General features: G+C 62.0%; 2 protein-coding genes across 7 annotated transcripts in view; one reads left to right on the forward strand and one right to left on the reverse strand.

Moving 5' to 3' along the window:
* The window catches only part of THAP4 (THAP domain containing 4), a 35,206-nt gene extending 28,635 nt beyond the window's left edge, over positions 1-6,571 (reverse strand). The window contains exons 1-3 of one of the 5 annotated variants that reach the window (XM_068963966.1): positions 6,452-6,532; positions 4,734-4,929; positions 3,364-4,535 (exon numbers count right to left, since the gene is read on the reverse strand). In XM_068963966.1, the coding sequence (XP_068820067.1) occupies positions 3,364-4,507 (1,144 nt within the window). In that variant the 5' untranslated portion in view covers positions 4,508-4,535; positions 4,734-4,929; positions 6,452-6,532. Of the gene's footprint in view, positions 1-3,363; positions 4,536-4,724; positions 5,744-6,451 lie in introns of those variants that run through there. The other 4 variants (XM_068963967.1, XM_068963968.1, XM_068963964.1 and 1 more) reach the window with 4 other exon arrangements.
* A 574-nt stretch (positions 6,572-7,145) lies between these two features.
* On the forward strand, positions 7,146-23,399 carry ATG4B (autophagy related 4B cysteine peptidase). 2 transcript variants are annotated; one of them, XM_068963714.1, is made up of 13 exons: positions 7,146-7,209; positions 14,259-14,360; positions 14,488-14,559; positions 15,634-15,732; positions 16,094-16,195; positions 16,677-16,749; positions 17,238-17,317; positions 19,579-19,772; positions 20,055-20,133; positions 20,286-20,431; positions 21,350-21,406; positions 21,668-21,761; positions 22,378-23,399. In XM_068963714.1, exons 1-13 carry the CDS (start codon positions 7,200-7,202, stop codon positions 22,449-22,451), a joined length of 1,182 nt encoding a protein of 393 aa, XP_068819815.1. In that variant the 5' UTR covers positions 7,146-7,199; the 3' UTR covers positions 22,452-23,399. The 2 variants fall into 2 exon arrangements, with proteins under 2 accessions (XP_068819815.1, XP_068819816.1); XM_068963715.1 differs by lacking the exon at positions 7,146-7,209 and having other exon boundaries at positions 14,255-14,360.
* The last annotated feature ends 1,821 nt before the right edge of the window (positions 23,400-25,220 follow it).

The raw sequence follows: 25,220 nt of genomic DNA on the forward strand, positions 1-25,220 counted from the left end.
TTTTGAGGGAAGGGAGCCACGCTCTCTCCCAGCTGCTGCCCACTTTCCCCAGGCCCCTCACGGCCAACCCTCTTAGAGCTTGGTCCCTGGCCACCCTCAGTGGGCCCCTCCCTTCACCAGGTCCCCACCCAGCTCTGTCCACACCAGTCCAAGGAGACTGGTCGCCAGTGACGGCATGTGGCCGAGGCAGCCATCTCTCGTCCACTCTGGTTGGAGCTGCTGCAGCCCAGCTGAGCATCCCCTTTCTGCAACACCTTCCACCTGACGCTGCAGACACACGGGTGCCACTTTAAGCGGCTGGACGCTGGCTCTCTGGCTCCAGACCTGAGGGGCGTCTCAAACTCGACTCCTCTCAAAACGTCACTGTCACGGGAGCTCCCCTCAGATCATTAACTATTTTCCCCCAAAAGGGCAAAATCGCTAGTGATGCACAGCGGTGGGAAAAGCAACCAGCACGGCGCACACACGCATCCAGTTACGGGGGCAACGGGGACCCGCAGACACAGCGTGCAGATCAGACACGACGACACCCGGGCGGGAGGGCGGCTGGGGGCCGAGTCACTCAAGCATATACAGAAAGACAGGACGAGCGCTGGCAGTCACCCACCAGCGTGGAAAGCCTAACAGATTAAAGGGTGAAGAAGCAGGCCCAAGTTTCAATTTACCAATCATCCCAGTTGTAAGTGTGTTAAGTTACTATATAAGATGGCTCTTGGGTTGAGTTAAAATATAGGTACAAAATAAAGGCACAGACTGGTTCCAAATAGGAAAAGGAGTACGTCAAGGCTGTATATTGTCACCCTGCTTATTTAACTTCTATGCAGAGTACATCATGAGAAACGCTGGGCTGGAGGAAGCACAAGCTGGAATCAAGATTGCAGGGAGAAATATCAATAACCTCAGATATGCAGATGACACCACCCTTATGGCAGAAAGTGAAGAGGAACTAAAAAGCCTCTTGATGAAAGTGAAAGAAGAGAGTGAAAAAGTTGGCTTAAAGCTCAACATTCAGAAAATGAAGATCATGGCATCCGGTCCCGTCACTTCATGGCAAATAGACAGGGAAACAGGGTCAGACTTTATTTTGGGGGGCTCCAAAATCACTGCAGATGGTGACTGCAGCCATGAAATTAAAAGACGCTTACTCCTTGGAAGAAAAGTTATGACCAACCTAGATAGCATATTCAAAAGCAGAGACATTACTTTGCCAACTAAGGTCCGTCTAGTCAAGGCTATGGTTTTTCCTGTGGTCATGTACGGATGTGAAAGTTGGACTGTGAAGAAGGCTGAGCGCTGAAGAATTGAAGCGTTTGAACTGTGGTGTTGGAGAAGACTCTTGAGGGTCCCTTGGACTGCAAGGAATTCCAACCAGTCCATTCTGAAAGACATCAACCCTGGGAATTCTTTGGAAGGAATGATGCTAAAGCTGAAACTCCAGTACTTTGGCCACCTCATGCGAAGAGTTGACTCATTGGAAAAGACTTTGATGCTGGGAGGGATTGGGGGCAGGAGAAGGGGACGACGGAGGATGAGATGGCTGGATGGCATCACGGATTCGATGGACATGAGTCTGAGTGAACTCCGGGAGCTGGTGATGGACAGGGAGGCCTGGCGTGCTGCGATTCATGGGGTCGCAAAGGGTTGGACACGACTGAGCGACTGAACTGAACTGAACTGAAAGGTATAGAAAAGGTTTGAAAATAAGGAGAGAAATAAAACTTTAAATGGGACAAAACTGGCTTTTCTGTCTGATAACATGCAGGCACACTCACACACCTAATAAATGCAGGTGAAATTGCAAAGACTTTCACGCAGCAGCAAGTGAGAGACCTACCTCCCTTCTCAGAAACCCAGAGCAGTGGATACAATAAGTTAGGAAACAGATCAGCTGACCAATGAAATAAGCTAGATTCAGCGCTGACAAGAACAATGTAACCAGCCCGGGGAGAACACAAGCTCTCCTCCCTGCTGGGGAGGCTCAGGGAGGTGGCCACACGCAGACTGTACTGGGCCTCCCTGAAACCTCAGAAGATTCTCTAAGGTTGCCAAAGCACTGGGCCTGAACAATGAAACACAAATCAGCTCCCTTCCCCCAGGCTATGCAAGCAAGAAACCATGGCACCCTCCTAAATAACGCAGGTTAAAGAGGGAATCAGGCTAAAATTACAAATGCTGTAGAAACCAACTGCCCAGAAAGCAGCGGGAGGTGGGTGTGTGGCGCACAGCCAAAGCGGCAGAAGGGGCCAGCCTCACCTGCAGGATCGGGAAACACGCACCGTCTCAACCCAGTCAGCACTGCCCTCCTGAGCAAAAAAGCCACAGACATAAGAGGGCAGAAAGAAATGAGGGTGAATGAAGGAGAAAGAGCAGCAGAGACCTCATCAGTGCAGGCGGCGTGGAAAGAACTGCTATAGTGATACACTGAGGGCCGTTTGACCAAGAAGAACAGAAAAAGTGCCAGAAAGCAGTTACTAGGTACGAGAAACTACAAAACCGCTTTAAAACACTAGGAGAGAATGCAGTGTGTGACTCTGACCAGTACATCAGGATGGGTTTGGGTTTTGCTCATTTTTGGTTGTTGATCTGGGTGGGCGGTGGCGGGGGGGTGGGGGTGGGGTTTAGTCCAGGAAACCGTGAAGACCCTGTGTCACACGCCAGCCTTTCCTCACCTGCAATTAGTTACAACCTGGAAGACAAAGGCGGATTCAGACTAAATGCACAACGTGGGAGGAAAATGGTTTCCACCTTCATCTACTTAATGGGCAAGAGACACTATCCTCAGAACAAATTTTCCAAGAAACAAATAGTAAACTAGGAGGGAAAGCAGAAACATAAGTGATAACATATAAAATATATATCCAACCTATTTGTATAGATACAAAAATACATAAATAAAAGCATAAAAGCTAGTCTAGCCATCTGGGAAGCCCAAATGGGAAAGTGGAGTCTTCACCGTTTCTTGGGTTACGAATTCCTGAATTTCCGTAGTGTTCTTACTAGAACGTACTCTAATAGGCATTGGCAATTTCAAGGTTAGTACTGACATTCAAAACCACCTAATGTCAGGGATAGTCATCACAATGCAACCGTGAAGGACCTCCCTGATGTAGACTCTCTTCTCACCTCTCTAGCAGGTTGAGTTCTGTCTTAACTTACACTCAGACCTAATTCCCCAGGACTCTGCCTGCAGTGTGCACCGGAAGGGGCTCCCTGGCCAGGCCCCTCCCGGCGGCCCTGGGTCTCCCGCACCTCCTTCCGCGCTGCCTAAAGCCCTCAGCTCCAGCCGCCGCCCCGGCTCCCATCCCTCCAGCGGGGCCTGGAGACAGCGCACGGGGGCCCCTGGGCCGGGGCTCGGGTACTGACCGCGGCCAGGGGGCAGCAGGCTGCTCAGGTGAGGCAGGCTCAGCCTCCGCAGCTGGTCCAGCTTCTGGCGCAGCTCGCGCACCTGGCTGTCCGAGCGGCTGACCCTCTGGCGCAGGGTCCGCAGCTCGCCGTTCTTCTTCTCCACCTGCTCCCGCAGGCAGCACACTTGGCTCTTGCTCTGGCGGGAGGAGAAGCAGTAGGAGTGCAGCGAGTCGATGAGCTTGCAGGCGCCCGACGCCGACAGGATGACCTCGTTGATGGACATGGGGCTGGCGTCGCTGTGCTCGCACTGGACGGCCTCGGCCGCCGGCTTCGGGGTCACGTCGGTGGGAGGTGCCGAGGCGCCCTGGGCTGGCTTCTGCGGTGTGGCCGTGAGCGATGAGCTCGTGGAGGGGCAGGCGCGCGGAGGGCTCTGCGCCGGCCCCTTCTCGGGCCCGGGGCTGCTCCCGCTGTGGCCAGGCTCAGCGTCTCTCCTCAGCCGCTTCCGCTCCACAGGCTCCCGGGGGATGGCCGGCTTCTCTCGGGCATGCTTGGAAGAGAAGCTATAGGAGTGAAGCGAGCCGATGAACTTGCAGGCCCCGGAGCCCGGGGGCGTGAAGTCGTCCGCGGAAACGCCGCTCCTGTCCACCTGGCCGCCGTTGGCGGGGTCGCCAGCATCCACGGCCCCTGTGCCGGCTTCTCCCTGGCTGCTGGAGGTGGCGGCGGAGGCCGGACCGTCCTCCGCGCGTCCTTCCGGAGGCTGCCGCGCCCACTCCTGACCAGCGGTCTCCCGGGCGACCCTGGCCGCGGTTCGGCCCTGCGGTACGGCCCGCTTCAGCCTGCGGGGCTCTGGCTTGGCCATTGGGCTTGCGCTTGAGGACGACGGTGCCCCTGCAGCTGCCTTCCCTACCGCGGTGTCACTCGCCTGTGCCCTCAGACCCGCCGAGGCCCTCCCGGTGTCCCTTCTCCGGGGGCGGCCATGACCTGCAGCCCCCCTTTTCTTCTCCGCCAGGTGGAAGATGGACGGCACGGCCGTGGGCTTGAGCAGGCGGTGCTGGTCCTCCAGTCTCTTGGAGAAGCTGTCTTTGGTGAAGTGCTCACTGCAGAGGAAAGAGTACTTGGTGGGGGTCCAGTTATCCCTCTGAACAGCCTTCAGCCACTGCATCAGCCGCTTTGAGTCCTTTAGGGGGAATCTGCAGGACAAACAGCAAGTTACGAAAAAATAATTAAAAAGCCTCGCCTAATACTATCAACTGTAACAGGAGAATAACAGTTTTCACAAATACCCAGACCTGTACTGACTTTCCCATTTACAAACTTAGCAAAGATCTAAGGAACACCTTGTACTCAACTTATTAGTGGAACAGAAAGATGAGACTCACACTGCCTACCCTTAAGAAGCTAGAGTCCATGGGCAAGTCAGAAGTGAAGGCGAATACCTCTTCCTAGGCTGCGGTAAATAACCTGCAAGGGCAGAGTGCTGGGAGAGACAGAGCCGAAGGCATCGCGACAGCAGGAAGGCTCCCGGAAGTAGTTCCTGGAAGCTCGCAGCAGGCCAGCCCTCATGGTGAACTGGGATGCAGGACTCTAGGCGCCAAGAGGAGGAAGGATGGCTGCCCATAGGCACCCCGCCCCCCCATTTAAAAGCCAGGTCCGGAGTCAGCCAACAGAGATGGGGGCAAGAGGCCAGGAGAGCACTCCACCCCAAGGTGCCCCCAGCTGCCGCTCACGGAGCCGAGGGTGTGAGACAGCTCTAAGAGGGGGCGCCTGCGCTCCCGACAGACGTCCACCACCAGGAGTAAGACCACTCCCTTTAAAAAGCAACCAGCCCCCGGCAACCAGCCCCCGGAAGATACTGAATAAAATACTTAACTTTTTTTTCTTCATTCAGGCAAGATCTCTATTTAGAAAACTCTAGTGAAACTGCACCTGCAAGTGTGGGGGTGGTGCGGCCACTCTGGACGGCTGTTCGCCACATCTGATGCCACCTAACCCACCTGAGCGCTGCGGGACCAGAGCCGGCGGAGAGTGGGGTGGGCTGCTGGAATACCAACTCCTCAGCAAGTCCCAACCACTCCGACCTTCTAAATTTCCTCGTTGCTTTGGGAGCCCATTACCCTAAGACTCTCGCCCCACCCCCAGTTCCCAGGTGAGAAAACTACTGGCTCCGGAGGGAACGTGAGAAACCAGGGAGCTGGCATCTGCAATAACCTATTATATCTTAGCAGACTGTGACGATTTGAGACTTAGCGCTAACCAACTTCAACTTCCAGTGAGATTCTAAAGAGCCTTCGTGCAGGTATTGGAAACTTAAACATCCCCCTGAAGCAGCAAAGAGAAAAGTCTGCGGCGGGAGGCTGTTCGGGCAGAGGTTTTTCTGCTCACGTTCTGATACTGCAGGGGGGGAGGTCGCAGAAAACCACTCGCTTTTGAAAAGGGCTGAGTCCCAGCGCCTTCCTGGTGCGGGCCAGGCCAGAGAGAAGGCCGACCCCCACCCCGTCCCGGGCCACCCTCCGCGGCGCCACGACTCGCAGCGGGGCCCCGGCGGGGGCGGGCCGGGCCGGCAGCACGCGGCCGGGCGCCCCCCGGGAGCCGGGGGCGTCCGGAGGGCCCCCAGGACACAGCGCCCGAGGGCGCGTCAGTCCCCGGGGCGCGGGGTGCGTTCGCTCGGCCTCGTCCCGATCCAGAGGTCCAGGCGGGCTCCCCGCGACCGAAACGGGAGCAAAGTGACCGCGGGCGGAGAGCACGGCTGCGCCGAGGAAGCGCGCCCCCCGCGCGCCCCGTCTCCGGAGCCTGGCGGCGGCAGCCCGAGCCCCGGCGGCTCAGGGCACCCGGCGGCCTACGACCGCCCGAGGGTCGCGGGCTCCGGGGGCCGCGGTGGCCCGAGGAGCCCGGCCCAGAGACGCCGGCGGCCCAAGGTCACACAGCGCCGCGCTGACTCACTGGCGGGGCCGGCGCCCTGAGCGCCCCAGCGTCCGGCCGGGCCGCGCCGCACCGCTCGCCCCGCAGGGCCAGGCCGGGCCGGGTCGGGCCGGGCCGGGCCGGGCGGGGGCGTGGCCGGCGGGCCGCGCGGGCGGCGGACCGGCGGCGGCAGGCGGAGCCCGCTTACCTGTGGAAAGAGACGGCGCGCTTCTCCCCCTTGCCCTGCCGGTTGGAGCAGTTCGCGGCCGCGCAGCAGATCACCATCTCGGGCCTCGGGCCGCCGCCAGGCTCCGGCCCTCGTCTAGCCGCGCCGAGCCCCGAGCGGGACCGCCCCGAGGGGAGGGCGCGCGGCGACACGGCTGCGGGACGTGGGAGCCGGCCCCGCGGCCCCCGCCGTACGGCAAGATGGCGGCGCCCGGCCGCCCGCCGCCCGGCCGCCCGGCCCGGCTCTCGGCGCGCCCGAGGGCCCCGGCGCCAGGAGGGGCGCCGCCCGAGACGCGCGGGGCCGGGGGTGTGTGTGGGGGGGCGCCCCGGGCCCGCGGCGCCCGCCGGCGACATGGCGCCCGGGGCGCGTCCGTACGGCAAGATGGCCGCCCCGGCGGGCGCGCGCGCGCTGCCGGCCCGCCGCCCGCCCCGGCGCCCGGCGGCTCTCTGGCGCCGGCCTCCGCGGCCGCGGGGAATCGCCGCGGGGATCCCCGGGGGCGCGGCGCAGGCCGCCGGGAGGCCGCGCGCGCGCGCGGGCCCGGGCCGCCGCGCCGGGCGCGCCGTACGCCAAGATGGCGGCGGCGCCGCGGCCGCGCACTTCCGGCCGCGCACTTCCGGCCCCGCCCGCGCCCGCGCCGCGCGACCCGGATTGGCCCGGGCGGCGGCCCGTCGCGTCGCGCTGCGGGGCCGTCGGAGCGACGCCGCGCTCAGTCGGCGGCCCTGGAGCGAAGATGGACGCAGGTGAGGGCCGGCGGGGCGCGGGTCGGCCGGGGAGGCCCTCGCCGAGCGGCTGCGCGCCGGCGCCTGGGCTGGGGCCTCGCGGGCGCGGCGCGGGGCGGGGCGCGGCCCTGAGGCGGCGCGGGGCGCGGGCGGCCGGCGAGGCGCTGACAGCCCGGTCAGGGTCGGCGTGTCTGGCGCCCCGGCGGCCGCTCCCGGAGGCCCGACGGCGGCCGGGACGAGCAGGGGCGGCGCGGGGCGCGGGCGGGGGCGCTGGGCGGCGCGGCGGGGCAGGCGAAGCCGGTCTCTGACGCGGCGGCGGGAAGCTTTTGTCCCCCCACCTCGCCCGGAGTTGAGAAGGGGAAACTTCAACTCTCACGAAGTTAACGTGGGTAGGCTGCAGGCGAGCGGCATACCTCAGTACGCACAACGCACGCATGGTTTCTTCTTCAAATTCAGTAACCAATAAATGATCCCAGCGTTCCCCTTGATTGAAAGGACAGACGGACTCCGCCTCATCGTGTCTCAGCTTCTTGGAGCTTAACAGCAATGCAGAATGTGTGGGGACTGGGTTGGGAGGGTGTGCGCGCATCCGTGTATCTCTGTGCGCTGTTTCCGTCTGTTTTCATTGTGTTTCTGCTGCGGAGGGGTCACTTCTTTAATTTTTGCTGGCACGCTGTTGGGGATCTTTGTCCAGTATCCTTGAAAGCATTCTTACACCTTGAAAGGCCTTCTTTTTCCATCCCACAGCAGGGTTACTCCTTTTATAAAATCTGTAGGAAGTGATCTGTGTTAAGAACCCTCCCAACGGTACAGACTCTCCTCTGGCTTAATTCCCCCTGTTATCCTGGATGACATTGTTTTTGCTTCATTTTTTCTTCCTGGACAGCAGCTGCAATGGGCATTTACTGGACTCTCAATTTGGAAGCTGTGGTATAAACCTTTATGGCCAATATTTCAGTGATTTGTGGCATCTTGTTAGTTCAACGTGTTAGGTAGTAGTAGGAGATGGTAGCCATGATTCCCCAAATGTGATGTTAACCAGATGTGTTGTGAAGTTGTTTAAAACAAAAAGGACTACTCCCCTGGATGGGGGAAGGAATAGAATTACTTACTTACTAAGACCATCCCTTGAGAGACTCGGTTAGGGTGGAAAGCACGGTGTTATGGTGGTCATTTTACCTTAAAGGTGGAAGCCGTCCTGTTCAAGTTAAGAGCAGCCACATGATGGAGGCTCCATGGAACCCTGATCCCTGCTTCAAAGTAGAGCTGTTTGCATGTGAAGGCCTTTGCTGATGCTGACAGAAACGTCTAGGGTGTGTGGGTCAGTTTTCTTTCTGACTTGACGCTGTGCGTCCTTTGGGATCATTAATGTCCAGCCTGCCCTGATTCCTGGAGTCCTTACAGGTTCCGCCTTCTTGGCCAAACATTATGCAGTTCTGGTGGTTTTTACAGTCATCTGTTCAATAGCTATGTTTATTATTGAGTGTGCGTTTGTGTCCGGCATTGTTCTACATCTTGGGACTAGAGACGTGAACGAAGTAGACAAAAAGTGTGTGCTAACTGACGTGTTAGACGTGACACCCACCGAGTGGCTCGCGGGAGAGTGCTGTGGGCCCAGCAGGAGGGAGTTGGAATCACCAGAATGGCCTGGAAAGATCTCACCACAGAGGCAGCCAGTTTTGACTGGGACTCAAAAGCGGTGCAGGGGGAAGGGCCTGTGGCCTGCTCCGCCAGTGGCCAGGGCGCAGTGGGTGGGGGTGAGCGAACTGAAGGCGGGGCAGCGAGAGGGCCCGGTCGCTGGCCTTGCTGGCTCGTGGCGTGTGCGTGGGACGGGGCTGCTTCAGGGCCTTTCCAAGGGGCAGCGCGGCTTGCACTGGCTGCTCTGCTGCAGAGGGGCAGGAGGCCCGTCAGGAGGCCGCCGCAGTGAGCCAGGCGCGGGCCTGGAGCACTGGGTCCTCCCGGGGAGAGGGGGTTGGAATCTGGTACCTCTGCAGGTCGGGGCAAGGAGGACAGTGGTGGTGGGAAGTGTGAGGGCCAGCCACGTGTTGAGAGGGGTTTGAAATGCCGCAGTCTATGGCTTGAGCTGGGAAATGCACGCGGGGAGACCTGGGGAGCCCCGCTTGCTAGGGAGATGTTAGGAGGCGGGTCTTGCAGGGGGTGAGAGTGAGGCACCTGCTAGACGTCTGTGTTGTATCGTCCAAGGAGCCTCGGGTCTGCGGGCCTGGAGCTGAGAGCAGAGGCCTGGGCTGGAGGTAGAAGTGTGTGGGGCCGGTTTGGGCAAGGGCTCTAAGGGCCTGAGTGGGAGAGGAGGCAGGGCTGGAGGCCCAGGGCTGCTGCCGGGCTGCGGGTGGCAGGTCAGACCCCAGGCCCGTCCTCACAGCCTGCTCTGGTTGGCACTGGACCTGACATGCTGTCGGCTCCTTGAGGACAGAGTTGGTGTCTTGTGCTTCATCTTTGGGCTTTGCCTGTGTCTGACAGGTGGTTGGTGATGGAAGAAGCAGAACTTGAGTTGCTGGTGATGCACACGGTCCTGTCCTGTGGGTGTTCCCGGGCTGCAGGGTTTGTGTATAATGGAAATCCGCGTGTTGGTGTAATGCGTAGGGGATGAGGAGGGCAGTCAGGCTCACTGAGGGCCGGCTGGAGCCCGTTCTCTCCGGTGTGTTCACTGGGGTGCCCTGGGCAGTGTCCTGGTGCCCCTAAAGTTGCAGCTTTTCTTTCCTTCCATCGATCTCCTTCCCTTGCTTCATCTTTTCATTGAGAACTGTTGTTCAGTTGCTCAGTCGTGTCCCACTCTTTGTGGCCCCACGGACTGCATCAAGCCAGGCTTCCCTGTCTATCAGCAACTCCCGGATCTTGCTGAAAGTCATGTCCATCGAGTCGGTGATGCCATCCAACCATCTCATCCTCTGTCATCCCCTCTCCTCCTGCCTTCAATCTTTCCCAGCATCAGGCTCTTTTCTAATGAGTCGGCTCTTTGCATCAGGTGGCCAAAATATTGGAGCTTCAGCATCAGTCCTTCCAATGCCAGCATTTTCATATAAACTATTTGGGATTTGAAAAAAAACTACTTGCAAACTTGTGATTTTAAACATAAGCATTTTCGTATGGAAGAAGAAAGGGAAGACCCTTCTTTTGGTTTTATTTTAAAAGCATACATAACACATGTTTACAAAGCATAATACATATTTATAAAATATAATCTCTCAGAAATATACACGTTGGGAAAACGTCTTTGAAGTGTGGTACGTTACACTGAGCTCTAAAGAATTCTAATGGTGTGTACTTCTGTGTTTTTCCCTGCTTGAGTTACTGTGCAGTTGAGACCAAGTCATCTGGTTAAGTGTATTGAGCACAGTTTGCTATTTTTCAATCATGTTAATAACATTAAATTGAAACATTCAGAATTGCCATCCTATTTGTGGACTTTCTGTTTTCTCTTCCTGGTGTGATCAGGGACACCCTTGGGAGGAAGAGGTGACTGGGTAGAAAAAAATGTTTCTAAAAGCCTTCTTTCTCAAAGTGGATGACACGTGTCTTGCTTCTACTGTGTTCTCTTACTTCAAATCAGAGTCACTACCCAAGCATCTGGAGACTGGCATTCTTTGGGAAGTCGGGCTCCTTTTAGCTCAGGAGGCCTGTGAGCTTCATAGATGAGGATCCCGAGGTTCCCCTTGCGGGTCTGTGTTGTGAGACGAGGCGCCCTCCGGGCCGAGTGTGGAGACTGCTGGTCCTGAGCTGGTGGAGCTGGTCAGTCTGAGGACGAGTCAATGCAGGAACTTCTGAGGATGGACTCCTCTTGTGGGTCGGTCTGTGTGAGGCTCAGCGACTGTGAGCGCCCATCTAAGAATGGAAAGGCGTCAGGGTTCCTGTTGGAGTCCCTGCTGACCTTGTGCTCTGCAGTGCTTTCTGACCTCCAGAAGCACGGGAACATACTTTGCCGAAATCAATACTGAAAACGAACAGCAGTGGCTTTCAGTTCGGCGGAGGGCGATTGAGTTTCCTCGGACACACCTTACGGCCTGAGCTCACAGGGAGGGGGCAGGAGGGGCTGAGAGCCGGGCTGGGGTCCTGCGTCCCTGGCGCCAGCCTGCGATCTCATCCTGTGGGCAGAGCCGGCCGCTCACCCTACTTCCTGGGTGAAGAAACGGAGGCTCAAAACTGCACGTCGTGTGTTGGCCAGCAGGTGGTTTCTCTGCTTGCAGAGTCAGATCACAATAGAAAGTCGAACAGCAGAAGTGACTGGGATTCGGAGAGGCCTGTCCTTCCTTCACCGCAGAGGCCGAGCCTCAGGTCAGGGGTTGCCGGGGGCTTGTGGCGGGTGTCGGGGGCAGGGGGGCTGGTCTGTGCCCCCCAGGCTGAGAAGCCCTTAGCTCTGCCCCTCTGGCTGCAGCTGCAAGTCCGCGGACTCCGTACTGGCGCTGGGGGCGGGCCTGTTCTCGGGGCCAGGGCTGCTCAGATCACCTGGGTGACCGGGCTGATTCGGAGGACGTTGTCCCGGGTGTCGCAGCTCAGACTGGACTGTGGGGACGGGTGTGCTGCCCTCCCTGTGCCCCCCTGGGAGGACCAGGGCCTCGTTGCACTTGCTGATCCGTTTCTCTCTTTGGCTCCAGCTTTGCCAGCGAGTTAACTGGCATAGGGGAGAAGGGCGTGGGCAGAGACCGCAGGGTGCAGAGAGGGGAGCCGGGCCTGGGGTGTCCTAGGCCGATGTCATAGGAGCCGTGACCTGTGCCCAGAAGGGTCCTGCCTCCAGGAGGAGTGGGAGGTGTGGGCTGCGGGACCCCTGTCAGCTCGCGGCTGCCCAGCCTGGCGGCTTTCTGCCCACGTGGTTCCTTCAGGAGCCTCGGGCAGTGAAGGCTGCGAGGCTGCCCAGCCTGTAATGTTGTTAGTCACGGCGGGGGACTCAGTGACATGTTAACAGGGAGGACACGTGTTTCCCCTTCCCTCTGAAGTTGGCTGTGTGGCCTGTAAAGTCGGCGCTTTACCCTGAGGGCCGTGCCTGCTTCCTCGCGTGTCCCTTCTTGGGTGAGAACCCGCCCACTGCGGGCGGCTGCTGTCACCGGCGTCAGAGCAGCTGCGTCTCCTTTCCTTGCTCATCTCACTGGAAGCTGGTGTCTCTGGAGCATCCCAGAGCCCTCTGATGTGCGCGTGTCCCGCTGCCCTCGGAGCACTCCGGGGCTTAGTAGGCAGGGCCACCTCGGGTTCTGAGCTCTGATCCTGCAGGGTGAGCGTCACTGCCCTGCAGCGCTGTGGGCTGAGATCAGACAGGTCCTCTTGGCCCTGCACCCTTGGAGTCATCCTGGCGGGCGTGAGTCCACAGGTGTGTAAGCCTTGAGGTCTGAGAAGGCCGTGCCCTCTGAAGATGTGGGGATGGCTTCCACAGGCAGAGACACAGATGTGTTCTCTCTTTGAGAAGACAGAACTGTAGCTTATTCCTGCTCGGTGTTTACAATCACGTGCACAAACAACCCTACGTGGAAAGGGCTAGAGAGAAACTTGGAGGTTAAGTTACTAATCCTTGATCGCAAGCCAGCCTGGTGGACGCGAGGGACGCGCGGACAAGGCAGGCCCTCAGAGCAGGGCAGCCCCGCCCCGGGCCCTTGGGAGCCGCTATGGAAGCGCAGGGCCCCTCTGTGCCCATGGGGTTCCGGGCGATGGGAAGGAGGCAGGGCTGGCCCCGGCGCCGAGGGCTCCTGGTGCGCACTGAGCACAGGGCCTCTCGCTGCGGGCGTGTGGTGTCGCAAGCGCCCTCCGCAGCCCTGGGGCGCGGGTTGGTTGAGCAGCAGTGCAGCCGTTCAGGGCCGGCAGACCGCGTGCCTCCGTCCTTGACGTTGGTGACGCATGCCGCCCTTGGAGCCCTTTGTGTGCAGGCCTCTCGTGAGCCCTTCTCGGGAAGGGCTCAGGACTGCGTCCCAGCTGTGCTGCAGGGCATCTTCTCACGTGTCCTGGGTGATGGGCGAGGAGCTTTCCCCACCCAGAGGCTGACTGCCCGGGCACCGCCAGCTGTGAGGGCTCCGCAGGGACCTGTGCCTCTCTGCCCGCCTTTCCTGGGGCTGGCGGTGCGGCCAGGACGCTGTGAGGCGCCAGGACTCCGGACAAAGAAACGCAGGTGAGTCGGCACAGACGGCTCCTGCAGGGAAGCACGCGGCTGCAGCTGATGCTTTACGTCCTGTGGCCTTTGGATTGTTTTAGTAAACTCTTGTTTATCAAAAGGTAGGGCTGTCATTGAAAAATAAAGTCACGTGTGGGAGAAGCTCATTCCATGTCTTTGATTTTCTGGAGAGCTGAGTGGAGGTGCAGGTGGAGGGGGTGGGGGCGCTGTTGGAGCTGGTGAGGTGGCAGCCGGGAGTGGGGTGCCCGGGACGCCCCGTGGGCGGTGGCTGAGCTGCCGCATCGGGAGCCCAGGGCAGAGAGAGGGTGTCCGCCAGGCTCTGGCCTCTGTGAAGCTGCGCGGTGGGTGGGCCGCAGGCGGACACAGCGCACACGCAACTCGGCGGGAAGCAGGGGGAGCGCGCCGGGTTCCAGGGCGCCGCAGCCCCAGGCCCCGCGCTGGCCCCTGCAGTGGCGGCCTGCCGGGTCAGGTGGCCCGGCCAGACTGCTGCTGCTCCGCCGTGCGTGCCGTCCAGGTCAGCCCCGCGTGCAGAGACGGAGGTCTGGGCCCGTGTGCGTCTGTCTCCGGTTCGAGTCTGAAACAGTTAGGGGCTTAAAGTGTTAGTCGCTCAGTTGTGTCCCCGTGGACTGTAGCCGCCTGGTTCCTGTGTCCGTGGCGCTCTCCAGGCAGGAACACTGGAGTGGGTAGCCACGCCTTCTCCGGGGGTCTTCCTGACCCGGGGATCAAACCCGCGCCCTGTGCACTGCAGGCGGCCCCTCTGCTGTGCGGGCCACTCCTCCTGCCCCTCTGTGCCTGGGCCTGGCCCCTGCTGCCCAGCGCCGAGCACCCCCTTCTCCCTGTGGTGGCCGCACGGAGGCCCCGAACTCCATGTGGGCTCTGTACAGAGATGCTGTACGTGATCTCTGATCCTCGTTTATAAAATCAGGAAACGGCCATCAGAGTGTGTCTTTGGTTTCCATAGCTACTCTGACCTACGACACGCTCCGATTCGCTGAGTTTGAGGATTTCCCTGAGACCTCGGAGCCCGTCTGGATCCTGGGGAGGAAGTACAGTGTCCTCACAGGTATGGCCCGCGGAGCTGCGCTGCTCTCCTGCAGACAGCGGCGTGACGGTGAGTTGCCTGTGACTCCCTGAGACCCGGGTCTGGGCGCTCATTGCCGTGTGTGCGTATCCCTTCTCTCACTCTCTAGAAAAGGACGAGATCTTGGCCGACGTGGCGTCGAGACTGTGGTTCACGTACAGAAAGAACTTCCCAGCCATTGGTGAGTGCCGCCTGCTGCTGGAGAGCTTCGAGCGGGAAGCGTAGAGCTCAGCACCTGGGCTCGTCCCCGGTGTCGCCCTCAGGCAGCCTGCTGGCTGCAGAGCTCGACCGCAGCCCAGGGCCCCGGCCCTGCCGCGCCAGGGATGCTTTCGACAGTGAGCCACGCTTGCTCCCTGGGGCCTGGGGCCTGGACGATGAGCCACGCCTGGCGTGGGCAGCGCAGAGTGGAGCGCAGCGGGAAGCGTGCGGCCCCTCTCGGTGCTGAGGCCGCCTCTGCTCTTGGAGGCTCTGGGCCTCCGTGCTGGGCCCGGGTTGGAGCTGGTGGCGCTGTGGGTTGGGTGCTGGGAAGCCCTGGTCTCACCCCTTAGCTGCCCTCACGGGTCCCACTCTTGGTTGTAGGCCCTGAAGGGCAAGGTGAAGCTCCTCTCTGTGTCCCTGGCGCCCGGTCTCCATCAGCTCCCTCCTCAGGGGGCTGCCATCTGTCCCCAGAGCTCAGGAGCCTGGGGCGCCTCCCTATCCAGGGGCCACGTCCTGTGGCGGGCTTGTCAGACACCTCAGGCGCTCTCTCGCTCCTGCTGGGCCCCGATGGGGCTGGAGCCGCTGGGCTGGCACCGCTGTCTGAGCCCCAGGGCAGGGCAGCTGGCGGCAGCCTGCGCAAGCGGCAGTCGGGGGCGCTCGGTGGCTCTCCTGGCTGTGGTCTGTGCCGCTGACCGCCGCACGAGACCACCATGCGCGGTGGGGCAACCCGCGTGCTGCTGAGGCTGCGCCTGCAGGCGCTCGGCCCGCTCTGAGCCCGCCGTCTGGGGCAGGCTCTGTCTGCTGCGTGTCTGCAGGTCCCACTGCCTCCACCTCGGGGCCTGGCGCACACCCAGGGACGCCGCTCCCACTCGGCCCCCCTTGTGAGGCTGAGGTCTCTTCGCGTGTGTCTAGACATTCTGTTTCTCTGAGACGTGTTCACACGTCGGCCCCTGATGAGGGGAGTGAGGGCGTGTCCCTCGGCGGGTCGTTGGCGCGGTGAGCCGCGCGGGCCCAGCCTGGGCCTGACGGTGCACGCCTCTCTCGCCCTCCACGGCAGGGGGCACCGGCCCCACCTCGGACACGGGCTGGGGCTGCATGCTGAGGTGTGGACAGATGATCTTCGCCCAAGCCCTGGTGTGCCGGCACCTGGGCCGCGGTGAGTCTCCCAGCGTCAGCGCGTTCTCGGGGGTGGGGGCATCGCCATCACTCTCGGGGCTGTGGGGTTTTCTTTGTAACAACCTGCGAGTTTTCGTTGATTAAAGAAAGTGGCTCTGAAGACGCTCATAAGCGTTTGTGTTTCAGAAGCCATTTTTAAAGCACCGAACCAGTCTTCATTTTCAGGTGCATCTGGTTTGATGTGTTGGCATGTGCATATTTGAGATCCTGAAGAACTTGGTTCTCCCACTCGGGGAATTTCTCAGGAAGTTTGGGCACCACGTATGTTTCGAGTGCTTTATAGCGATGACGGCCTCTTGCCTGTGTTTGGGGAGACTGAACTTGCGTGTCTTCCCCCGTAGACTGGAGGTGGACTCAGCGGAAGAGGCAGCCCGACAGCTACTGCCGCGTCCTGCAGGCGTTCCTGGACAGGAAGGACAGCTGCTACTCCATCCACCAGATAGGTGGGGGCGCGGCACGCTGCGCACGGGCCTCGAGGGCGCCTCTGTGCTGAGGGCTGGGGGTTCCGTGCGCCTCTCTGCCCGAGCTCCCATGCTGTCAGCCTGGCGCTGGTGAACAGCAGCTCGCAGGCCTTGCGGGCTGCTCCTCGGCACCCGCGATGGCAGCACTGCCTGTCCAGACACCCGCCGTCTAGGCCAGGTGGTCGTGTTCTGCCTCCACCCACGTGGAGGGGGCGGAGCTCTGTGCTCACCGCGCTGCACGCCACCTCGGTCCGCTCCCCCGACGGGGCTAGGGGTCGGGGTCTGAGGGGGCGCACCTTGGAGAGAAGGGTGTCCCTGCGGGTGGCGGTGGCGCATCCTGGCACCAGTCAGGAGCTGGCTGAGGCAGGCTTCCCGGCCAGTGTTCCCGGCCTCTCGGCCGGGTAGGGGGAGGGGTTTCAGGATGCGGGGGGCGAGGGTCGCTAACCAGCTCTGTTTCCTGCAGCACAAATGGGCGTTGGCGAGGGCAAGTCCATCGGCCAGTGGTACGGGCCCAACACCGTCGCCCAGGTCCTTAAGTACGTGCCCGGGGTGTGTGGACTCGCCTGGGCCTCTGCTGCTGAAGGGAGTGAGGGGTCTCTTAACTCTCTCAGTCTCTGCAGAACCCTCAGGAGGGTCCTCAGAAGTCACCGTGCTGAGTGGTCTTAGGGGTCGGAATCTGTTTCTAGTGAGGGTGTGCCCACCTGGGTCCTGGGAGCCCCTGCAGAGCCCCCCGATTAGACAGAGCCCCCTCCCGTCAGGCCATGACTCCTCGGCCACAGGCGCCCGCCCAGCGCGGGGTCTCCCACTGCGCTGTCAGCTCAGCGTCTCACGGGGCACAGGCGGGGCTGATTGGGGTGGCCGGGCTGCCTCAGGCTGGGCAAGGCCTGGGCTTGGCATCTGACTCTTGCCCGTGTGCTGGCCTGATTGGGAACGGCTGCTCGCGCGACCTCCCCTGCACAGCCGCGGCTGGCAGAGGCCAGGAGGCTCGAGCCGGGCAGGCTCATCGGGGCGCCCTCCCCGGCAGGAAGCTGGCTGTCTTCGATGCCTGGAGCGCCCTGGCTGTGCACGTAGCGATGGACAACACGGTGGTGATGGCGGACGTCAGTGAGTGAGTGGGCCCCGGGCTGAGGGCCCTCGCCGGCCCCGGGCAGGGCGGGAGGGCGTCGGGTGCCCGTGTGCCGGGCCTGTGTGTGCTCTGACGCCCTGCGAGGAATGCCGCCGCGTCTTGCCCCCAGACGCTGTGAAAGGTTTAGAGGTCCGAGGAGCACCCGGGTTCACAAGGTCTGGAGGCAAAGACGTGGTCTGCCTGTCGTCTCTGAGGGAAGAGCAGAGCTCAGGCGCGCTGACCTCTGAACGGGGCTGGAACGCACAGACAGGGTCTGTCGGCGCGGCGCGGGGTGGGCTGTGTGGGGTGCGAGCCGCTTCTGTCTTGGGCCAGGCGTGGGGGGACCCCGTGCCAGCAGGAAGGTGTCCTCCTCACAGAAGGGCCTCTTGGTTGGCAAAGCAGAACTGAGATAGAGTTGAGAGACGGCGCAGCAGGGCAGATGCGTCCACGGGGCAGTCGCGTGAGCCTACGTGGAGCAGGCAGGAAAAAAGGACAGGACCTGAACTACCTAGAAATGTCAAGCTTTCTGTCTCAGCTTTTGGGTTGAAAAAGTCAAGCTTAAAAGTTACACGTCAGAAGCTGATTTGTACAAGACTCAGGGAAGAGCACGTACCTTTAATGCTGGTGACGGCACAGTGGACAGTGATGGCGTGAAGAAGTCCAGTTCAAGAGCCTAGGAGAGGACCGGTAACAGCGACGGAAGGAGCTTCAGAAACATGGCGTTAATAAGGCCGCGTGCAGAGAGAACGCTTTAAGAGGAGGTGTGGTAGCAGCACTACCTTTTAGAGCTGGCTCTTGGGAGCAGTGTGCACCGCACCAGCAGCTGCGTCAGGGGTAAGGGGAAGCCCAGAAATGTGTTTGGAAATCAGGAGGGGAGAGCCTGACGCCGACCCCGTGCGTGGGTTTTCCCAGCCCAGCAGTTCCGCAACACCCACTGGGCGTGGTGCAGTTCAGCTCAGCTCTGAGCCCGTCTGCAGGCCTGCAGAACCCCCCGCCACACACACCCCCCCCCCCCCACTGAAGACCCCAGGGTGAGTCCAGGTGGTGGACTTGTGCCTCGACAGGCTGGCTGGAGGCTCCATGACCATGCCCTCGGGCTGGAGGCTCCATGACCGTGCCCTCGGGCTGGAGGCTCCATGACCGTGCCCTCGGGCTGGAGGCTCCATGACCGTGTCCTCAGGCCTGTGACTTTGCTGGAGCAGCTGAGAGACTCGGGGGCACTGTACTCTCGAGAGCATGGGGGACCCAAGGACAGGGCTCGGAGGCAGCCAGTGGGAGAGGCGCTTGGAGTCCTCTCAGCGTTTATGGAGGCAGCACCACCAGCCCCGAGGGACCGGGTCGTCACCTGCTGCCGACTGAACGGCCCCCTCCCTGGAGCTGCGTGGAGGGGTGCCTGCGTCCAGCCCCTCCCTCAAGGCTCTCCAGAGCCCCCAGTAACAACCAGGGACGGCTCCATGGCGCTCCTCAGGAAGGTCTGAGGGGTTGGGGGCCCCTGCTCAGGACGCACCCCTGGCCCCTTCTGATTTGTGAGTGGACTCGAGAGGGTGTTTGATGGGCTCTGAGGCGGTGCCCAGTGGGGTCTGACTCCCCAGTGCACCCATCCCTGCCTCGGGTATCTGTTGGCCCTCTTCGAGCACCTGGACTCACGGACCTTTTTCTAATTCAAGGGGTTTTCCCTGTGGGTCGTGCCTCCCGCCCCAGGCGTGGCTGGCTCCCTGACAGTGGCCTGTGTGCTGTCGCAGCCCCTTTCCTGGCACATTCTCACCCTGTGCTTTCGGCCCGTTAGGGGGGAAGGGTGTCCAGGAGCCATGGCTGGGTGCCTGGGGTGCTTGTGGCTGCTGGAGGGTCTCCTACACTGAACTCGGGAGTAAACCTGTTCCCTGAGGGATTAGCGGGTGTGTTTAGACGGAAGAAAAAGCAGAAACGTTTCCGCTTGATGCTGTCCTTGCTGAGGGGGCCTCAGGCCTGCGGTCAGTGCTGCGTCCGCCTGGCTGGTGGCTCCGCGGGGCTGGCTTTATCATGCTTCCCAGGTGCACGCAAGTGTTCCCTTGCTGTGTGTGTGCTGCGTCTCACAGTAAGTTTCCAGCTGCACACGCGCAGGGAGCGTGTGCTCCGTCTTTCCCTGTAGTGGCAGCTTTACCTTAGGCTCAGTTTCCAGGTCTGAGCTGTACTTGGCGCACTGGACTGTTCACAGCTGTGTCTTGGCGGTGGACTCCCGCCTCCTCCCGTTCAGGCCCTGAGAACAGTCTGCCTCTTGCAGGGAGGTTGTGCAGGAGCGGCCTTCCGTGTGCCGGGGCTGAGGCCTTCCCCGCAGACTCCGAGCGGCATTGCAACGGCTTTCCGGCGGGGGCCGAGGGCGGCGGGTGCACAGCGCCCTGGAGACCCTTGGTGCTGCTCATCCCGCTGCGCTTGGGGCTGGCGGACGTGAACGCGGCCTACGCGGGCACGCTCAAGGTGGGTCTGTGCCGGCCCCTCCCCTCCTGCGGCCGGGGCTGCTCCCCGGAGCCCCCCGCCATCCCCTCTTTGCGCCCTGGTCGTGCCAGCTCCTCCCCACAGCAGCCTGCCCCACCCGCGGCTGGGCCGACCCGTGTGCGGCTGCTTGCTGCCCTGCCGTCCCCGTCACCCCGCCTGGGGCTCCCCCGAAGGATCTGCGCCTCGGGGTCGGGAGCCGCGCTCTGCGAGGCTGTGCTCGCAGCCAGCGGGGAGGAACCCTGCTCACAGCCCTGCTCCCCGCAGCACTGCTTCCGGATGCCCCAGTCCCTGGGGGTGATCGGAGGGAAGCCCAACAGTGCCCACTACTTCATCGGCTACGTTGGTGAGTGGGGTCTGCTGCGGTTGAAGGAAGAGGGTGGTCTTCAGGGTGCTCCCCCGCCGCTGGACGTGAAGCCGCCTCCGCGAGGCCAGCGTGGCTTTGGGGGCTGCGGTGGGGTCGCCCTGCCCTCGCTGACCCGCCCGCCGCCCACCCAGGGGAGGAGCTCATCTACCTGGACCCCCACACCACGCAGCCGGCCGTGGCGGCCGCTGACCGCTGCCCGGTCCCGGACGAGAGCTTCCATTGCCAGCACCCGCCCGGCAGGATGAGCATCACGGAGCTCGACCCGTCCATCGCCGTGGTGCGTCCCCCGTGTCCGCCGTCAGCGCTGTCCTGCTGCTGCTTCAGGAGGGAGGCCCCCGGTTCCCGGAATTTCACTGCCATGCGCTTAGCGTGACGTCACGCGGTTCAGAGCCCGCGCAGGGCGGCCCTGGCCCCGCCCCCGCCGCGGCTCCTCCTCGGGCTCCCCACCCCGCGCGCTTCGGGCTTGGTTTCTGAGCTGCTGTGTCTGCTGGGTGGCCCCTAAGAATGTACCTGCTCGCTCACGCTCTGCTGACGGCAAGGCGGGAAGGGTTGGTTCGGCTCAGAAAACATTCGCGGGAGGCCAGGGACCCCTTGGAGAAGGCAGTGGCACCCCACTCCAGTACTCTTGCCTGGAAAATCCCGTGGATGGAGGAGCCTGGTAGGCTGCAGTCCGTGGGGTGGCTAAGAGTCGGATACAACTGAGTGACTTCATTTTCACTTTTTACTTTCATGCATTGGAGAAGGAAATGGCAACCCACTCCAGTGTTCTTACCTGGAGAATCCCAGGGACGGGGGAGCCTGGTGGGCTGCCATCTATGGGGTCGCACAGAGTCGGACATGACTAAAGTGACTTAGCAGCAGCAGCAGCAGCAGCAGCAGGGACCCCTAGAAATCAGAACAATGTACGGGTCACCCAAGCTATGGACACGAGGCATTTGGTCCTGAGAAGGGGCAACCCCAGACGCACTGCCTGTGGGTCTGGGTCACTCCCAGAGACCCGTGGCCCCTGGGAGGGCATTGGCAGGGGTCTCGCAGGAGCCCGCCTGTGAGCTCGTGAGAACGCGGCTGGGTCTGAGTCTGTCTGGGCAGAGGGGGGTGGGCACCGCGGCCAGACACCAAGGCAGGCCCGGTGTGTCCAGGGTGCACCTGAGGGCCCACGGGCCGGGTAGCCCTGCTTAGTGGGTGTTGGTTGCAGGGGTTCTTCTGTAAGACTGAGGATGACTTTAACGACTGGTGTCAGCAAGTGAGAAAGGTTGGTGGTGGCTCCCGTCCCGTGGGGTGCGGGCTGGAGGCTGGTTGGGGGTCTGGGGTCCAGCTTCCCACTCAGCTGCCCCGCCCTGTGCGGGGCCACACTTGCCTTGCCTGCCTCGGGATGCCTGGCCATGCTTGCTGTGGTCACAGGCCCCCTGGGATTCCCATCCCTGGGGTCGCCCAGGAAGGCCGCCCGGCCTGGTGGGTCCTGCCTCCGCTTGGCCCTCCCTCCGCCGTGGCCTGATGCGTAGTCTGCCGACAGCTGTCCCTGCTGGGAGGCGCCCTGCCCATGTTTGAGCTGGTGGAGCAGCAGCCTTCCCACCTGGCCTGTCCTGACGTCCTCAACTTGTCCTTAGGTGAGTCCAGAGGCCCAGGGTCTCGGCCCGGGGTGCGGTCTGTGTGACGCTGTCCTCCCCTGCCTCCCCAGGGCCTGCTCTGCTGAGCCGTGGTCTCTCACGCTGGCCTGAGCTCCAGCACAGTTCCCTGGGGCTTTGTGAGGGACCCCTGGGGGGCACAGCACGCGAGTCCGCTTCATGCTCCCCCGGGCTCCTGGGAGCCGGGATAGGCTAGGCCTTCTGCCGTGAAGCAGCTGCTGGGGCTCGGTCCCTGCAGCCCTGTGGTTCTGGGGACACCTTCCCAGTGTGAGTGGAGCTCGTGTAGAGGGGGCCCGCGTGGTGCGGCTGGGCGCCCTCCTGTGGGGGGCCCTTGTCCCTGAGTCTCAGCGCTGGGCTCTGCTGCCTGTTCAGACCCCAGCAGGAGCAGGGCGCCCCAGCTGGGCAGTCTCGGTTGCCCCGCCCCCCCATCTGCATCCAGGCCGCCCTGACAGTCGGGCCCTGGGCAGGACGCGCTCCTCACGGGGCACGGCGGGTGGGACGTGGGATGAGGCCTGTGCGCCCTCGGGCACTTGACCCTCAGCCCCAGACTGAGCGACCCACTCCTTCGTCTACTGAGGCTTTGTCTTGCTTTTTCTAGATTCTTCTGACGCGGAGCGACTGGAAAGATTCTTTGACTCAGAAGACGAAGACTTTGAGATCCTGTCCCTCTGAGAGTCCTGCAGGTGGGGATGGTCTCACTAGCCCTGCAGGGGCGCTTGGCCGCCGCGTCTCATCCACCCGCTGCCCTCCGCCCAGCGCCCCAGCCCAGCTGCCTCCACGTGACGGAAGCCCCGGGCGCACGCTCCCGCCGCACTGCCAGCCCTGCCCGGTGCCCCGTGCCCTCCTGGCCCGGCCGCTCATCTTGGAATTAAAGCCCTGTCTGAAGCTCCATGACGGACATGGCTGCCGCTGGGTGTATCCCTAGACGGGCTCTGAAAACGCAGTCTGCAGGGTGCCGTGGGAAAAGGGCCAAGGAGCACGGTGGGCGTCCTGCACTAGGAGGAGAGGCGTGGGGGCAGGCGGCCAGGCCCACAGATGCCACTGCGCACCGTGCCAGACAGCAGTGCCACCTGGCCGGAGCCCCAGGGAGGCCATGGGCCCCGGCTGCCGCTTGCTTGTCTCGCCAGCTGCCCCCGGAGCACCCCCACCTCACCCCTCGTCAGGGCCTCCCTCCTGGTCGGCACAGCTTCAGATGGTTTGGGGCCCGAGGGTCAAGCCTTCCGCTTGTGGCGTGAGGCAGGTGTGCCACCCCTCACAGCGGGGGCACACCCGGACCTGCTCACATTGACCCAGGGCCACCTGCCACCTTCAGCCTGCGTTCGGGCCCCACCGACGGCCTGTGTCCCACCCGGGAGTGCAGACCGGCTGGGAGCTCAGGTGTGGGCAGCCTCCCTCCCAGGAGCCCCCACCCGCCGGGTGTTGTCCACCTAAGTTATTTCGTCTCCCTTTGTCTCCTCCCCCTCTCCGTCCCTCAGGCAGAGCTTGGGGGGGGAGGTCTCTGTACCCGCTGGCGCACGGGGTCTCCTCTGCTCAGCCGGCAGCAGGAGTGCCGGACGGGACCACAGACCAGAGGGGACTGTCTCGTGTTGGGAAAGGCTTATTGAAGAGTATTCACTCTTAATGATAGAGTTCGTGGTTCCTTACTGCAAATAATAACAGTTTCAATAGAAAACAGAATTCGTGTGTGTCTTGATTTTCCCGGAGCTGGAATTGGACATGGTGAGAACAGGGACGGTGTTCTCTCAGTTTGTCAGGACCCCTGGGAAGGACCTGGTGGACACGCATGGCGAGCTCATGGCTCCCAGGCCTGGGCAGGTGGTGCCCCCTGTGTGGACCTGCTCTGCACGGCACTGGTTCTTGTGTTCAGTCGCTCAGTCGCGTCTGACTGACCCCGTGGACAGCAGCACACCAGGCTTCCCTCCCACCACCATCTCCTAGTTTCCCCAGATTCATGTCCATTGAGTCAGTGATGCCACCCAGGCATCTCATTCTGTCACCCTCTTCTCTTGCCTTCAGTCTTTCTCAGCATCAAGGAGTTAGCTGTTTGTATCTGGTGGCCCAAGCATTGGAGCTTCAGTATCAGCATCAGTCCTTCCAGTGAATATTCAGAACTGGCTGGATCTGCTTGCAGTCCAAGGGACTCTGAAGTCTTCTCCGACACAATTTGAAAGCATTAACTTTTCAGCGGTCAGCCTGCTTCATGGTCCTGCTCACATCTGTGCACGACTGCTGGGAAAACCAGCCAGTTGCTCGGCGGTAAGGAATCCGCCTACAACGCAGGAGAACGGGCTCCATCCCTGGCTCGGGAAGATCCCCTGCAAGAGGGCATGGCAAGCCACTGCAGCATTCTTGCCTGGAGGATCCCATGGACAGAGGCGGCTGGTGGTGGGCTGCAGACCACGGGGTCGCAGAGTTGGACATGACCGAGATGGCTGAGCACCCTTGCCCTCCTGTGGTTTGCGTTTAAAGCAGGACGTGCAGGGACGTCAGACTCTGTGTTGCTCCCTCACGGGTGGAGGAGGCCTCAGCTGGTCACCCCCTAGTGAGTCACCAGGAAGGGCTGAGCGAGGCCACTTGCCACGCCCAGGAGGTCCTGGCGGGAGTGCTGGAGCTACACTGAGCCCTCCCGCGCCCTGCTTCTGCCCACCTGCCCGCTTGTGGTGGGCTTGCGGGGACCAGGGCCAGGCAGGAAGTGCTGCGGCCGGAGACTGAGGCCTGGCTTCTAGAAGCAGCCTGTTTGGCTTCTGGAGCCTCCACACTCTGGCTGAGGATCCTCTTAGAACCCTGGAGGTCAGTGGTCAGCAGTGCTGTCCCCGGGGCCCCGGCTCCTTCCCTTGCCAAGCTCCCACACCCCACACACTGCACGCAGCAGCATCTCCCCTGACCAGACCTTTCTGCCTCCAAAGCCTGCGGGGCCCCGTCCTAACCTGGGCCAGAGGGCTGCCCGGCAGGGGGCTCCCGCCCAGACCCATGGCCTCCGTGATGGCCAGCCCTCAGGACCCCTGCCCCCGCTGCGTTCTCTTCCCCCAGCATGTGGCCTCAGTCATGTGAGAGGTCAGAAGGCAGGTCAGGGTTCGCCCACCATCCCTGCGGATGCCCTCAGGACTCTTGAACGCAGTGGTCCAGCTGCACGCGTGGCCCCTACCTGCTGCCCCGACCTCAAGTGTGTGCTGCCAGGTGCGTGGACGCCCCCGAGGCTGGCCCAGCACCTGCGGTGGGGCCCTCTGTGAAGCAGCCACACGGCCGTCCAGGTGCAGGGACCCTGGCCCCTCCGCCCTCCCACGAGGGCTGGGCTGCTCCTCCTGCCCAAGCCCGTGGGCGGGCAGCCTCGTCTGTGCAGCTGGGCTGGGGGCGCCTTTGCTGTGCAGGAGCGGGGCCTGGGCACCTCCGCCATGCAGGGGGCATGGGGGCCTTCCCCCAGCTCCAGACCCTGGACCTGGC

The sequence above is a fragment of the Capricornis sumatraensis genome, chromosome 2 (assembly GCF_032405125.1).
Source record: "Capricornis sumatraensis isolate serow.1 chromosome 2, serow.2, whole genome shotgun sequence".
Lineage (NCBI taxonomy): Eukaryota > Metazoa > Chordata > Mammalia > Artiodactyla > Bovidae > Capricornis > Capricornis sumatraensis.

Excerpts from the sequence above, each read along its gene's own strand:
- ATG4B (XM_068963714.1), top strand. Across the intron at positions 14,361-14,487 it reads GAAGTACAGTGTCCTCACAG|AAAAGGACGAGATCTTGGCC; the intron begins GTATGGCCCGCG and ends CTCACTCTCTAG. Across the intron at positions 15,733-16,093 it reads GTGCCGGCACCTGGGCCGCG|ACTGGAGGTGGACTCAGCGG; the intron begins GTGAGTCTCCCA and ends CTTCCCCCGTAG.